The 15,353-nt window shown below is 38.7% G+C and overlaps 1 protein-coding gene across 20 annotated transcripts in view; it reads right to left on the bottom strand.

Annotated features, from left to right (window-relative positions):
* Positions 1-15,353, bottom strand: part of ptprm (protein tyrosine phosphatase receptor type M) — a 541,643-nt gene that overhangs the window by 333,026 nt on the left and 193,264 nt on the right. For all 20 annotated transcript variants that reach the window (XM_062980499.1, XM_062980500.1, XM_062980503.1 and 17 more), the window contains exon 5: positions 13,931-14,046. In XM_062980499.1, the coding sequence (XP_062836569.1) occupies positions 13,931-14,046 (116 nt within the window). The remainder of the gene's footprint in view (positions 1-13,930; positions 14,047-15,353) is intronic.

Genomic DNA, 15,353 nt, shown 5'->3' with positions numbered 1-15,353 from the left:
TCTGCCAACTTGATGGCGCAATCATATGGCCTGTGCGGTGGTAATTTGTCCGCTTCTCTTTTACAAAATACATCAGAGAACTCCCCATACTCAGCAGGCACTCCCTCCATATCAGAATGAGTAACATTTAGAGTGCAACAATCCTGCCTCTTTAAGATCACTTTACGTGTTGCCCAATCTACTTGTGGGTTTACTACAGCTAGCCAATCCATCCCCAGGATCACATCATATCTAGGCAAGCTCGTAATATCCCACACAAACGTTCCCGTTACTCCCTGCACCTCCCACGTTACTGCTGAGGTTTCATGGTTAACCACCCCAGTCTCCAGCAGTCTCCCATCTGCTCCTTCCACCCACACGTCGCATGCCTTGCGCACTCTAGGAATGCCATGCTTCTTAGCAAACTCAATATCTACATAGGAGACCGTAGCCCCTGAGTCCAGCAGTGCCAAAGTAGAAACAAGTTCCCTTCCCCCAACAGATAATGTAATGGGTACGAAAACATGCTTCCTCCCCTCAGTTGACTGCTTGAGGAGCCCTAGTGCGTTGGACTCACGTCGCACTAGGGCTGGCCTTTTCCCGAAAGCTGGGAAGGTTTCACATTACAATTTTTGGCAAAATGCCCAGCATTCCCACAGTACAAACACAAGCCCAGCTGCCTCCTACGGCTCTTTTCCTCTGTAGACAGCTTTTTAAAGACCCCAAGCTCCATGGGCTCTTCCCCCATCACCACAGGTGCCCTGGTTACATGCATGGGTGGCGCACACATTGCTTTTGAGTGTTTACGAGCCTCGAACCTTGCGTCTAAACGCAGCACCTTAGCTACTAAGGCGTCCCAGCTTTCAGCCGGCTCCAAGCGTGCTAATTCATCCTGGAGCATATCACTTAACCCGGCAGTAAATAAAAGCATGAATGCATTTTCCCCCCAATCCAGCTGGTGGCGATACAGGTTAAACTTATTTAAGTAATCCAAAACAGTCCCCTTTCCCTGTTTCAACCGATACAGAGCCCACCCAGCGTTCTCCGTGCGGAGAGGATCCCCAAAAGTATCAGTTAACAACTTTTTGAAATTATTCAAATTGTCCTTGACTGGGTCATTTCCCAAAATTAAATTAGTGGCCCATTGTCCTGCGGGACCGGTCAACAAACTCAAAATAAAGGCCACCTTGCTAGTGTCTGTAGGAAAAGCATGAGCACTGAGCTGAGAAAAATAAAGCTCCACTTGTGCCAAAAAGGTTGGCAACTTGCACCTGGTTCCGTCAAAGCGTTCAGGAGTCAAAACATGTCCTTTCACAGCCTGAGCTGTTTGGATAACGGTAAAAGCCGTTTGCAATTGGTCTACTTTGGCCCTTAACTCATCCATCGTCTTCCTGACGGGTTTATTGCTGCAATAAACTTTTTATGGGCGTTGGGCAATCTGTCAAGGACAGAACGCCACAAGATTCAAAGTAACAGAGTTTATTAGATTACAGAACTCAAAAATGCCCGTAAAACACAAGGGCCAGGCAGTTTTTGCCTTTAGGAGCAAAAAGGGGCAAAAGTAAATGTTCAAAAGATAAACCGGATTAAACCGGAGTTTAATCCGGGTAAAAACAAACTGCTTGCTTCAGCCTGGGTATAAACGAAACGAAAGCCAAGGAACAAAAGATACAAAGAATGCAACTAATTGGCAGCAGATTCCTCTCTGCTGCCAACACTGTGCTTAGAGTAACTTGCGTCGCTCCCCCACACACACAGCAGACAGGATCTCCAACACAAGTAAATCAGCCAAGGATTGTAGCAGTTGAGTAGACCAGTTCCGTTCCGTAGATCAAAGCCAGAAGCAGACGTTTGTAGTTTTTCCAAGTCCAAGAAGGGGGGAAGACAAGCCGTGGTCAGTTCAGTCCGAGTTCTCAAAGCAGGAGATGGCGTCCGTCAAGAAGACGACGGAAGGTCAAGCTAATAAGAGTAAGCACAGGTTTGCACAAACAAATGCCCACACAATCCCTCCCGCCGTCTGACCCTGGATTCCAATCAACTTACGTCACAGCACAGGAAAGCACACAAGTCTTCAGGGAAGCGTCCCACACACACACGGATCCCAAGCGTTTGCCCAGATTACCTTGCCCAACGCAATTTGCAATTGCTCTCAAGCCCCATTTTATGCCAGTTACAAATCTTCATCACTGTCAGCTGTCCTCCTTAACCCGGGCGTTTCCTCATCACTTTCCTCGTCAGAGCTGGAACACCTCTGACTACGCCCAACAGCATCTCCAGCTGTGGATCCCGTCCCATCCCTCCAGCTAAACCATGGGTCTAATCCTGAAGGTCCCCATTCATCTTCTGTCCCATCATGGCCAGTGGCACCCACTTCCTCCCTTACCCGAGTCCAATCCATCTCATCCTCCTCTGAGCTAACCAGCCCCTCCTCCATTCTCTCCGTAAACCCTTCGAAAGACTCCTCGTCAGATGGTGCTGCAAATATGTCTCGCAGTCTTTTTCTCTCTCGCTCCTCGAGAGTATCTGACTCTCGAGGAGTCTTACGCCCACGTCTGTCAGTAACAGAGCCATGAGGCTCAATCATAACAATAGTTGACTGATATGTTGATTTTAATGTTAATGTTGATAGCATTAGAAGCAAAAAAACAAGATTCCTTCTCAAAAATGTTGAATCCAGCTGTACTTTGCAAATTAATGGGACCCTAGAGTGGGCTCTATATTTACAAAGACAAACCTGCAATGTAAACCTGAAATATTTTAGCTCACTTTATTGTTCCATCTTCTCCAAAGGTGAAGATATTAGTATCCTTCATGACATTTTATCACCTGTCTTGGACTAATTGTTTTTCATAGAGAAAAATTAGATATATCTTTCTTACTAAACATCACCCCTGCCTCTTGCTTTTAATAGCATCCATGCAGTCAAAGTCAAAAACCGGCACAAGAGTTTTAATAAGCATACACAAAATTGCTGAAATAGTGCAAACTACTGGGAATTAGGTCTCTGAAAAGGAGATTAAAAGAATAGCAGTAGGATATGGGGGAGTGATGCCTTAGAGACCAAGTGACTGTGTTATGAAGACTAAATTAGGGAGCTATAGACAAAACTCTCATCAGGCTAATGGTATAATATAGATTTTTTTTAATGCGGACATAATTTGCTTCACACACACACACACACACACATATAGTAACCTGGAGGACATATCAAATTCTTAGAGTGCTTACTATAAAAATAATATTGGCATTGATGGTAATGATGATTTCAATTCAAAAACATGTTCATTTCCTTGCTACATCTTTATTATAACCCAATAACGTGCTGCTATTGACCTACAAATACCAAAATAACTTGGCCAACATGTCTGAAAGTTGTTGTTCTCCCATAGTACTTTTACCATGATCCAGGAAGTCAGCAGTTGCTTGGAATTAAGGGGCTAAGGAAATACTCTATATAAGAAGAGAAGACAACAAACTGAAGCCTCACTGTAGAATCAGTGCAGTTTGCCCCCATTTTAACAACCATGGAATCCTATGATTTGTAGTTTGATGAGGCACTAACTTTGTTTGGTAGAGGCGACTAAAGACTGTGCAAAACTACAACTCCTGTGATTTCATAGCATTGAGCCACAGCAGTTAAAGGGGAGTCAAAGTGCATTAATCTACAGTGTAGAATAGAAATCATGTGGAGGGCATGGTAAGATGGTGTTGTGGCCGGTTGTCTTCTTCGGAGCTATAGAAAAGATAAGACCCTGTTGTGTTCTCACCAGCTGCCTTTAAAAGCTGCCAGGATCACAAGAAGCAAAGAGCTGGGAAAGAAGTCCATTCGCAACAGAGCGCTGATATTATCAGCAAAGCAATGCAACTTACCATATTTTAAAGAAGACAACACCTTAAAGAAAATCTCTGCTCCACCTTCCTGCCTCTTGGTCATTTTCCTTTCGATTTATCAAACAGCATGAATAAATGACCTCTTTTATACAAATTTTATCAAAACTTTAAAAAAACTTTCAAGGAATTATGTAATCTTCTAGCTGTTTTGTTAAAAAGGAGAAGGCTCCTTCTTTGAGCTGTTCTATCTGAGCTAATAATGACTACATAAAAAAGCTAATAAAACTTAAGAAACTTGCGGCTCTAGAATAATCTAGAAGATATATCCCTTAGACTAGTGGTTCTCAGCCTGTGGGTCCCCAGATGTTTTGGCCCTCAACTCCTAGAAACCCTAACAGCTGGTAAACTGGCTGGGATTTCTTGGAGTTCTAGACGAGAACACCTGGGGACTCACAGGTTGAGAACCTCTGCCTTAGATTTAACCAAAAAAAGATTTAGATTAAACACTGTGTAAAAAGCGACAGAATTTAGGTAGGAATATGGAGAAAATCGGGCCTCAATAAGATGGAAAGAGGAGAAAAGATGGAGCAAATACAGGAACAGCAAAGGATGAGCAAAAGATTAATGGTGATAGCCACGAGACTGACCTAACTGGACAAGAGCAAATAAATATGGATGTGTTTGCTTGTAGAAGAGTGTTTTATTATATGGGGAAAGAACTTTTTTTTTCTTTTAATGGGCGTGTAAAATTGAGGGAATAAAACCATCAGGCAGATAATTAAAAGCCCTTAAATCAGGTATTTTAGGTTTGTATGTAGTTTTTATATTAGGAAATTTTAATAATTTATTTTGTATTTTGTCTTTTGTTTTGCATTTTTGCTTTTTATATCTGTGTGTAGTTTTTGTATTCGTTTTTTTCTGAATAAAATTGTATTAAAAACATTTCTACAGCGTAGAGGCACCCCAAGACATACAAACCCAGTCAAACACTTGGGGCCCCTTGCTGTAGCTCTGAGATAATATACTCCCATTAGAGAATTTCTCAGTCTGCAAGTCTGTGTGTAACAATATGTTGTACCTTTTTAAAGGTTCCTCATGGCAATATTGTCATTGCCGTGGCTAAGTAATGATTGAAAACACAAAACTGTTACCTAGATTTACTGGTTCATTACTGTTCCATATTCACAACTGCTACTTAGTCACAAGTGTGACACTATTGTCAAGATTGTAGTCCACCCACCTACCCCCTTTATCAGGGCTTAATCTCATAGGGAGAAGGAAGTCCATTCGGTGTGTGATCAACACATAGATGATGTGTCCATTTATTTATTTATTTATTACATCACTTCTACCCCGCCCTTCTCACCCACCAGGGGACTCAGGGCGGCTTACAGTATAACCATACACATTAAAAACAGTTGTCATCAAATTTAAAAATCCATCAAGTCTGTGGGGAGGCAAGACAAAGCGATTTCAGTTAAACATTCTTAACGAGGTAGCTAACACTGGCCACCAAGTACTGTTACGAATTTAAAATACATGAAACTACGTAACCACTAAGATACTTATTTTTTATTCATTTTTGACAGCTATGCAGAAAAAGAATTCCCTTCATTACTACTCTTTCTCTATACTACACAGCTTCTAAGTAACAAAAGCTTTTGTATTTTTGACAATCCCATACCTTTCATTTCTCTGAGTGAATTTCTGAAAATGAATATGACTGGCAGTTTAATGTTCTTCATGGATAGACACATTTTCTGCTAACTGATTTAGTTCTTTATCCTGTTACTAAGTTGAACCTTTTAACCCGTCACAGTCATGAATGGTAAATTAAAAAAGCATTGTAGCATTCCTTTGGTTAAAATTAACAGGGAGGAGGGGAGGTCCCACTAACAGTAGCCTCAGAAGATAAATATAAAAACAGGCATTTGTTTGTGGAAATTAACAATAAATTATAAATTAACATGTCATTTAAAGGTTTAAAAAGGCCTAAGGGAAAATAACTACTTTGAAAGCATATGGGGAAAAAAATCATTGAAGAAACACAGAGAAAAAAAGATGGGAAGCAACCCTCACAAGAAGAAATGGTGGGACCACAAAAAAAAGTAAGGACTCTGGAGATAGGGAGCACAACGGGGAGCACAATGGGGGAAATGAGAAGAAAAAAAATGAATTATAGAGATTGTATTTTGTAACGAAATGGAAATGTAATATAATTATTAATAAAAATAGGCATTTGTTGAGATAGCAATCTAAAACTTGGCATCTATGATCTACATAGAATATCTACAAGTGTGCCATGCTTCAAATCAATCTAATAAAAACTGCCATACGTACCTATGTTTGAAAACTCATTTACTTGTTTTACTTTAATTATTGCTGAGGAATATAGTGGCCAAAATTTAATTTGTTAGGCGCAGCTAGAATACATAATAAAAATAGTTTTCTCAGAGCTTTTGATGGTTTCTAATTCCCTGACAAGCCTGTGGATTCAAGCTTACTTAATGTTTTCACCTGCAGTGCTACAGCTTGGCTTGGGGTAGGCACAGCCAGGTGTCACAGCTGGGATCATTTTTTCAATTATGTTCACATGGAAAACTCCTCATAGACAAAATACTGGAAATTTCTGGGTTTAGATCCTGAGATTCACAACTGAACCACTGAATGCTATGAATTATGGGAAGAAATTTAACTTTTGACTCTTACCTAATCTTTGACCTTGTCATTGGTTGCTGGCTTTCTATTTAGGCTTTTGTCCCTGTCATGTCAGGTGATTTTGTTATAATTATATTATTTTGCAAATAAATTTATCTCCTTTGTTTGGTTGCAAATGCCTTGCTTTTAGAAACTGCCTTTAGTATAGACCATATGAGTCTATCCAAAATGTGACTTTCTCAGCAGAGGTCCTGCTGAATTTCTCACCACCTTAAGCTTGAGTGCTGTATGCATATACCAAGACCTTCTTTACAGCAGCACCCCAATAGTGAAACTCGTGCCAATGACATTAGGTTGGCTCCATGTCTTCTAACATTCTGGAATGCAGCCATTGGTCCTTGAGACCATGCTGGGTGCTTTAACAACTTAGTTTTAATTTTTTAAGAGTATTTTTGTTTGTTTTAGCTTTTTATCTATATATTTTGAATATGTGCCTGATACATCCAATATTAAATCCAATTGTCCAGAATCCCTTAGCATCATCTTCATTTCTTCGTGGAGGAACAGAGTCATTATAAAATTGTATCTCAAAGCTCCAATCTAGTGAGGCAACACAGAAAGATACTATGGTTAATGGTAGTGAAAGCTAGAGACATATTTACTCTGTCCAGTTCACTGCAAAGTTCTTCCAACAAGGCAACCAAAGCTGGTTCTGTTCAATAAATAGGCCTGAATCTAGAGTGATCTAAGATAACCCATCTGATCTGGGAACTCCTGGAGTTGAGATGTCACCATGTTCTCGAATATTTCACTTAGAAATGAATACCTTGTCTAGAAATGAGTTCCGGATAACTGGCTTCTAATTAAAGTAGGATTCAGGGGCACATTTTAAAATAGGATGTCTTACAACAGTCTCTTTCAGCATAAGAGAAAAAAGGCTGGAGAAAAACATAGATTTGAAGTCAGACAGTTAAAAACTGAGAATGTTAGCTGCCCAATGCTGTATCGGGTCCCTCCTGTTTTGTTACTGCACACTGTGCCTATAATTTCTTTATTTCTTTTCACACCATCATTAATTTAACTTTAATCAGCAAATGTTTTTTGGCTTTTAATTATGTTTAATTTAATGTTTTGATGTTTTGAAGTGGATGGGAAAATTAAATTTGGTCTTCAAGAAGAGTACACAACTGGTCTACATTTAACATCAGATGCCTCATAGAGAAATACAGGACCAGGTAAAGGTCAAGCATCTGTGAGCAAGCACTCCATCCTCATCACCTTGATTTGAGCACAGAAGACTTAAGGAAATGTGTACATAGAGAAGAGCTTGTACGCACAGAAAAATTGTGACTCTGTACAACACATACTTGGAATGTGTCTGTTAAGGCATCAGCTCATTCTCCAAAATTGTAATTCCCCGAGGGACATGTTTTTTGATATATAATTTTTGCTATATATAATCCTGTTCAGTTTCTAGAAACAGGAACTGCTCATCCTTTCAATTTACTATTTGGGGAATGCTTTTGGGCATAAGATGCTAGAGCAGACAAGGGCTGGTGGGGACAGCACGTGTATGTAGCTCATGACCTGCACGTTGCCCACCTGTTGCACAAATAATTGATTACCAAAGAAACAGTACAACTAGAACTGAAAATGTGGCAGACAAATCAATATGAAAAAGAAAGAGTGTGACTTATTCAGTACAACTGAACAACTGTGCTATCCACAGAGCAAATAAGATTTGTTTCTCAAAACATTTTAGTACTGAATGTAACAATTCTAAAATTTTGCATCTCACCTTTTAAAAATTTAATTTATATGCCAACTTTCTCCCGAAGTGGGACTCAACATGATTCCTCTTTTCATGGTGTCCAGACTGTATACTCTTGTGAGGCAAGAGGCACTGCTGCTGGAGGGGTTTCCCATATCAGAAAGGCTTTTGCCAGGGAGACAAACTAAGGTCCTTATCAGTCAGTCTTTGGGCTCAGTTTCCATGTACTTAGGAAATGGAGTCCTACGGGAGTCCCACGGAAGCCATCACATGACGTAAGGGCACTTCCAATGGGACACCGTTTCCTAAGCGTATGGAAATTGAACCTGAAGACAGTCTTCAGGATTTGGGTGCTACCTGACTCCAAGCAACAGAATGCAGGAGAACGTGGGGGAAAGGCGTGGAAAGGTATGGTAAGCACATGGGGTGGCTGGCTATCCCTGAAAGACGGGAGGGAATGGAGTAAGACGGTTCCCTCCACCTTCCCTGCTTCCTCCCCCCCCCCTCCTAAATGTGCCAAATGATTACTGGACAACAGTAGGGCACAACACTGGCAGTGGTCTCCTCAGAGACAGCAACAATAGTACTATAGCTAACACTTGTTAGTACTGCACAGAAGAAGGCATAAGAAACCCCTTTTAGAAGTCTTTTACCATGAAAATCTTATAATGAGACAATCCAAACAGAAACAAGATATTGTGCTAGAATATGAAACTCCCAGGTCAGATGACATTCAATGAGCTACTGCATTGGTTAGAAGTTTCACATTCAACAAAGCTGACCTTATGGCCTTTAACAATAAAACAGACATTGAATGCAGTAAAATAGTATTTCTTCAGTTTTCCAATATAAACCTAGTCCTAAACCTAGTGTTGCTCACCAATGTAAGAAAAAAGATATTAATCCAGCGGCAGGGCCTATTAGTAGTAAACAATCCTTCTCCTGTATCATTTAATTTAATTGTGTTCTATGCTTTCACCGAAACTGCAGCTAGTGAGGCATTTAATTCGTAGTGATATAACCTAATCCACAAGCTCTCTAATGACATAACGGTGACTGCAAAAGGAGGAAAAGATCTGGCACTAGGCTGTATTACGCTCATGATTTCCTTCATCTGACTTTAACCTAAGGTGGAATTGGTTCAGTTAGTGTCAATTTGTCTTCGTGTTATCTGATGTGCTATAATCAAATCTCATGATTCAGTGTTCATCTGAAAAGGGTTGAGCAGATTAAAGTCATTACCTAGGATGACTTACCATAGAGAGACAATTCTTTCTTTTCTTCTTTTTCTTTCTTTCTTTCTATGCAGTGACTAAATGATCTAAGTGCGATGATTGCCTACAATGCAATAAGGCAGTTACCTGATCCAGAAATTCCATTTATCATTTCAGTTATTATTTTTTTTATTCTGGAAGGAGTCCAACCTAATATCTATGATGGCAGAGCTGCACTACAGCAGTTTCCCTGGGTGAACGATTTCCCCATGGGAAAAATGCACTACCCTTTACAGTAGGTTAGGTAGGTTTAAATCAAAGCAATATATTCTAAGCCATTGATTAATCGTGTTTCATATTGCCAGATCATCCAGATTTAAATTATATAAAGCTTTCTCATATACTATTTCACATCATGCTTCAAAATGCTTCAAATCTGATCACTAACATATATCAATTCGCAACTGAAGAGAGCAGTTTATAACAACCACAATACTGTAACACATTAGATAATACTCAATATGTGTTGGAATTCCTTCAAAATATTCCCTAACAGGAGTTTTTGAATGAATGAATCCACTTCAACAAAGGAGGACAACGTATGAGACTCCTTCCCTCCTCCTCTCCTACAGTGTCCATCTACCTTAACCAACTTCTCTGTCTTCCTCCACCCCAGTGAGCACAATCCTACTCAGTCTATGGCTTTGGCTGTCCGGTACCTTTAGGCAGATGAGAAACAGAAAGCAAGAACTGGTAAATTCTGTAGTGCAGTCATAAGATAAAAAGCTTAAATGGAATCCCTTGTATGATGGTAGGTATAGGAAAAATCATTAAGTTCTTTTTGTTGAGACATTGGATACATCTACATTGTAGAATTAAAGCAGTTTACCACCACCTGAATTGCCATGGCTCAATACTATGGATTCCTGGAGTTGTAGTTTGGTGAAGCATCAGCACTCTTTGGCAGAGAACTCTAAAGACCTTGTAAAACTACAACTCCCAGGATTCCTCTATGTAGAGCTATGGCAGTTCAAGTGGTGTCGAAATGCATTAGTTCTACAGTGTAGATGCACCCTTAACTAATTATTTATTTTTAGATATATAGCATCTATTTTGTCTGCTGCAAGCACCCCCAAAAGTGACGTATAATAAATAAAAGTGTTTTTAAACATTCAATAAACAAATTCAACCTTTTCCCAAAAACAACTAAAACAACCAGAGCAGTAATTCTTAATTGTAAAGACCGAAGGTAGAAACAAACAAACAAAAAAACAAAAAAAAACACAGTCTTTCTTGCCCATCAGAACTCAGAAGAATTGGCTCAAGCCTGACTACCATTGGGTAGCACTTCAAAGTGACACTACAGAGAAAGCTCTGCCTCATTTACCCAACAACCCAGCCTTTCGGGATCTCAGTTTTTGGGCCAAAACAGTATTTTCCAGTTCCAGGGTCAGATTTATTAGAGCTTTGTATGCACTAGAAAAAACTTTTAGCTAATATAGCTGTCTATAATGTGTGGAAAATAGCTAGCCTGGGCTGTGGCACAGGCTGGTGAGCAATCAGCTGCAGCCAGCTGCAGCAAATCACTCTGACCAAGAGGTCATGAGTTTGAGGCCAGCTCGAAGTTGCGTTTGTCTCTGTCTTTGTTCTATGTTAAGGCATTGAATGTTTGCCTTACATGTGTAATGTGGTCCGCCCTGAGTCCTCTTTGGGGTGAGAAGGACGGAATATAAATACTGTAAATAAAATAATAAATAGTATTTGAGTGCTGGATTATGACTCTGGAGAACAGGGTATCCCACCAGGTCCCCACCCCCACCCTCCATGTGAGGAGTGATTTTTCTGGTGTGATTTTAGGTAAGCAACATTCAACCTTAGAGGAAGGCAAATCCTGCAAAGAAAACCCTGTTATAGGGTACCCATATAAATCGAAAAAGGTTTGAAGCCAAACAACAACAACAACAACAACAATCTGTGGGACCTGAACCATTTTCATTTTAGGTTTCCTGCATTCCAGTCATAAGAAAAATATGTATTTTTAAGAATATTAATAAAAGAGGGTGGGGAATTCTCAGAGAAATGTAAGTTGCACAATAATGATAAAAATACAATTTGCTGTTTGGTTCAGGACAAATTTCCACAGAGATTGTTAAAAACATTTTCTCGGACATGTCTACTGCTCCAGTATCAGGATGTACAAAAAACCCAATGCAGAGAAACTGCTTTATAATGAATCTATCTCTATGCTACCATTTTCCAGTCTTGCTTTTCAATCACACCACTGTTTGCATTGCATAAAGCCCACTATCCATCATCTGCCCATATTGCATAGCAAACACACCAAATAAATGTTGGCTTTCTGGTCATGTGAGCTTTCCACTGCATTTTTCTCCCAACTCCAGAGACAAAAAAGACTGCAGAAAAGTGACACTGGAGTTCACATATGTTAACTCTAGACAGCAACACCTACCTCTGCTGTGGATGATTTCATTCCCAACTAAGACATGATGCCGAAGAGGGTTCTACTTTACTCTAGAGCAGTGGTTCTCTATGCAGTGGGTCCCCAGATGTTTTGGCCCTCAACTCCCAGAAATCCTAACAGTTGGTAAATTAGCTGGGAATTCTGGGAGTTGTAGGCAAAAACACCTGGGGACCCATAGATTGAGAACCATTGCTCTAGAGTCTAGATATACCAAGTCAAAATGATAGCAGCAGATACTGGACAGGCAGGAGATTTTGATGGACAATGTGGAGCAAAAAGTAAAATACTCTCTACCTTATAATGCTAACTAACAAAGTCAACAAGTAGATGTCCTGTTGGGTCATCAAAATAATAAGTGGCTGCTTCCTTAAAAATATAATTACATGCTCTGCGTAATAATCATAAGCTTAAAAATAAGTGAACTGTCATCACTGCTAGCAAATATATGATTATCTTCCAGAGTTTGTGGGTTCAGCATTGCAAAAATAATGTTAACTATGAAAGATTCATTCTGGGGGTAGCGAGGGGGAAAATAATATTTTTTCTGAAAATAACTGCTAACTGGTAGTGACATAATTTTTCACATAGCAAGTACAACTTTGATTATTTTCACTTTATTACTCCAGGAGCCCAAGACTGCTTTTGAAGTAGATTTTAGGTTCCCTTATGTACGTTAAATGTATTTTCACCAAAAGTACATAAAAAGTAAACGGTAACATAATTAGTAACTTAAGTAACTTCATAAGTGTACATAATCAGTGGTGATTAAAGAGCAATTACTAATTTACTTTAAACTGTAACACTTAAGCTTAATTAATAGATATAGGACACTGCACGTGTATGCTCATGCACGTCTGAGTGAGTGTGCTATAGTATTGACAAATTTAGGTTGCTTCATAAAGATGCCACATTTATACAATTTCTTAACTAGTGGCATTTAGTATGAGATATTCCAGCATGCGTCAGCTCATGGCAAACAACTGAATGTCACTCCTAGAATGGTATAACATGTACAAATTTGAAGATTATACAACTACAGTTCATGAAATCCTTACAAAATATCAGAATAGCATTCAGCAGTCAGAAATGTAACTTAATGCATATAAACATGTGAATAAACATTTATTAAAATATGTCTGATCACTATATACAATGCTAATAAAGACTCATAGATATCAGGTGATAATGTGAACATATGTTGCTAAAAGTAATACTATCTTTAATTCAGCACACATCTGTTCTGAACAAGATTGTTTCAGAGTACTAAGTAATTAAACCTTAATTACTGCAGCAACGAAGCTTTTTTCTTCTTGCAAGCACACACAGAAATGAAAGGTAGCCATTTTTTGGACTTTTGCTGATTCTGATACTCTACAAGAGATGTTAATTACTTCATCATTGAAGCCATGTCTTCTAGTCAATGTATTATACCATATTCATGTACCACCATGCATACGTATGTAGAATAGACCACATCCAAAAATGATCACTATGCATCAGTTTACACGTGGTATAAATGTGGTGCTTTGATGAAAAACACCTGTGCATTAGCTCATATTTTTTTCACATTTTATAAAATGTGTAATGAGCATAAATGTGGATTTCCCAGATGCCTCCATATATAGAGTTGCTAAAAATAATCAATTAGTCAGCTAATGATGCAAATTTGGTAAAAAAAAAAACCCCTGAAACATCATCCAGGTATATTCAAAAGAATATTTAAGCATTGTATGAATTACAAAGACAGTTGTTAACTGAGTTTTCTTTTTTAAAATTAATGTTTTTGTGACAGGGATCTAAATAATGAATATTTAGACAGAAAAACAAGTGCAACATGGACATTGCTGGTGTTCCCTGCAGAACTGCCCACTGCATGTCTGGTTCCTTTCTACATGTGCATAGTTTTTCTTTGGACTTTGACTTCAGGGTAGCTATACCATATACATTTTCCAATGTGTAAAACCAATACAAGAAATAAAGGTGGAGAAAGATTACCTGCAACCAAAGCCTATTGCCTTGGACTGTTCTGCCATTGGCAGTGCACAGGAAAGTGGCAAACTGCCCAGCATTGACTTCCACACTTTGGACACGCAGAAAATGGGGTGTACTAGCTGTTGAAATCAAAGTGAGTGGGGAGAGAAGCACATTATTAGTACAACGATACTCTAATTAATTTGCCACATTTTAAACCAACTCCTGCTTTATATATACAACTGCTACTTCAAATACAATACAAATAAAATAACTACATAAACTGCTGTTTTAACATATATATATTGTTGGAAACCAAACAAGTATGTGTGAAATTTATTTTTCAAATATGCAACTCTATTTGGGCCTAATATCATACATCTGTTTGATATTACTAGTGTACCTTTTAAGGAAAAATCTAACATAACAACTTACCAATCTTCTTGCAAAGCACTTCAATATTAATAAAAATTAAAATAAAATTGATGTGGTATTATTTTTAAAAACAGCAGTAGATATTTGTTATCATGGATATCTGATGATCTGTTATCATCAATTGAAATTGAAGGACCACACCATAACAAAGCTTAATGTGAATTAATTGTAATGTCCATAATACTGTTTTTCTCTCCAAAGTATTAGACAAAATTCAACTGAGTCCTTTAAAGGAAGAAACCCATTAACAAATCCTAGAAAAGGATATTCATACACAAACACAATTCCCCTAGCAGCTGCTCCAGGTATTCCTGTCTAGGGTTTTTGAATGCTGCCTTCACGCAGCCTATAACGTATGTGTGTCTATGTATGTGTGCAAGTCCACAGGGTTTTCTTAGGCAAGGAATAATCCGAAGTGGCTTTGTCACTTCTTTCTTCTGGAATATAGCCTACAGGACCTGATATTCATCAGTGGTTTCCATTCAGGTATGTTTTAAAAGCGTATGGCACTTTATCACTGTTACTCATTTCCATGATACAGCACTTTACGAAACCTGTCCCCGCCGATTTTATCTGCTTGGATTTTAATGTATTGTCCATTATTTTATTTTGTGTATCATTGAAATGTTTTAAGTTTTGTCAAATATGCTATGTCGCTGTTTCGGGCTTGTCCCTGTTGTGAGCCGCCCCAAGTCCCTTCGGGGCGAGGGGGCGGGATATAAAAAGAAAGTTTATTATTATTATTATTATTATTATTATTATTATTATTATTATTATTATTATTATTATTATTATTATTAACCAGGGCTAAACCTGTTTGGATTCGACAATTAGACAGGATCTATTGCCTTTGGGTGTGCAGTAATTTTTTCCTTTGAGATCTAATGATATCTGTCAGTGTAGGGACCAAGTTGGATTCTTGCCATTAGATAACTGAACAGCATCTTAAGACTCGAAAGTTGTGTGCTTCTGAGAAATAGACAGGCCTTTTGGAGAACTGGAAAGAAATGCA

Source organism: Anolis carolinensis, chromosome 4 (assembly GCF_035594765.1).
Source record: "Anolis carolinensis isolate JA03-04 chromosome 4, rAnoCar3.1.pri, whole genome shotgun sequence".
NCBI lineage: Eukaryota > Metazoa > Chordata > Lepidosauria > Squamata > Dactyloidae > Anolis > Anolis carolinensis.
This window is presented reverse-complemented; position numbering and strand designations above follow the sequence as displayed.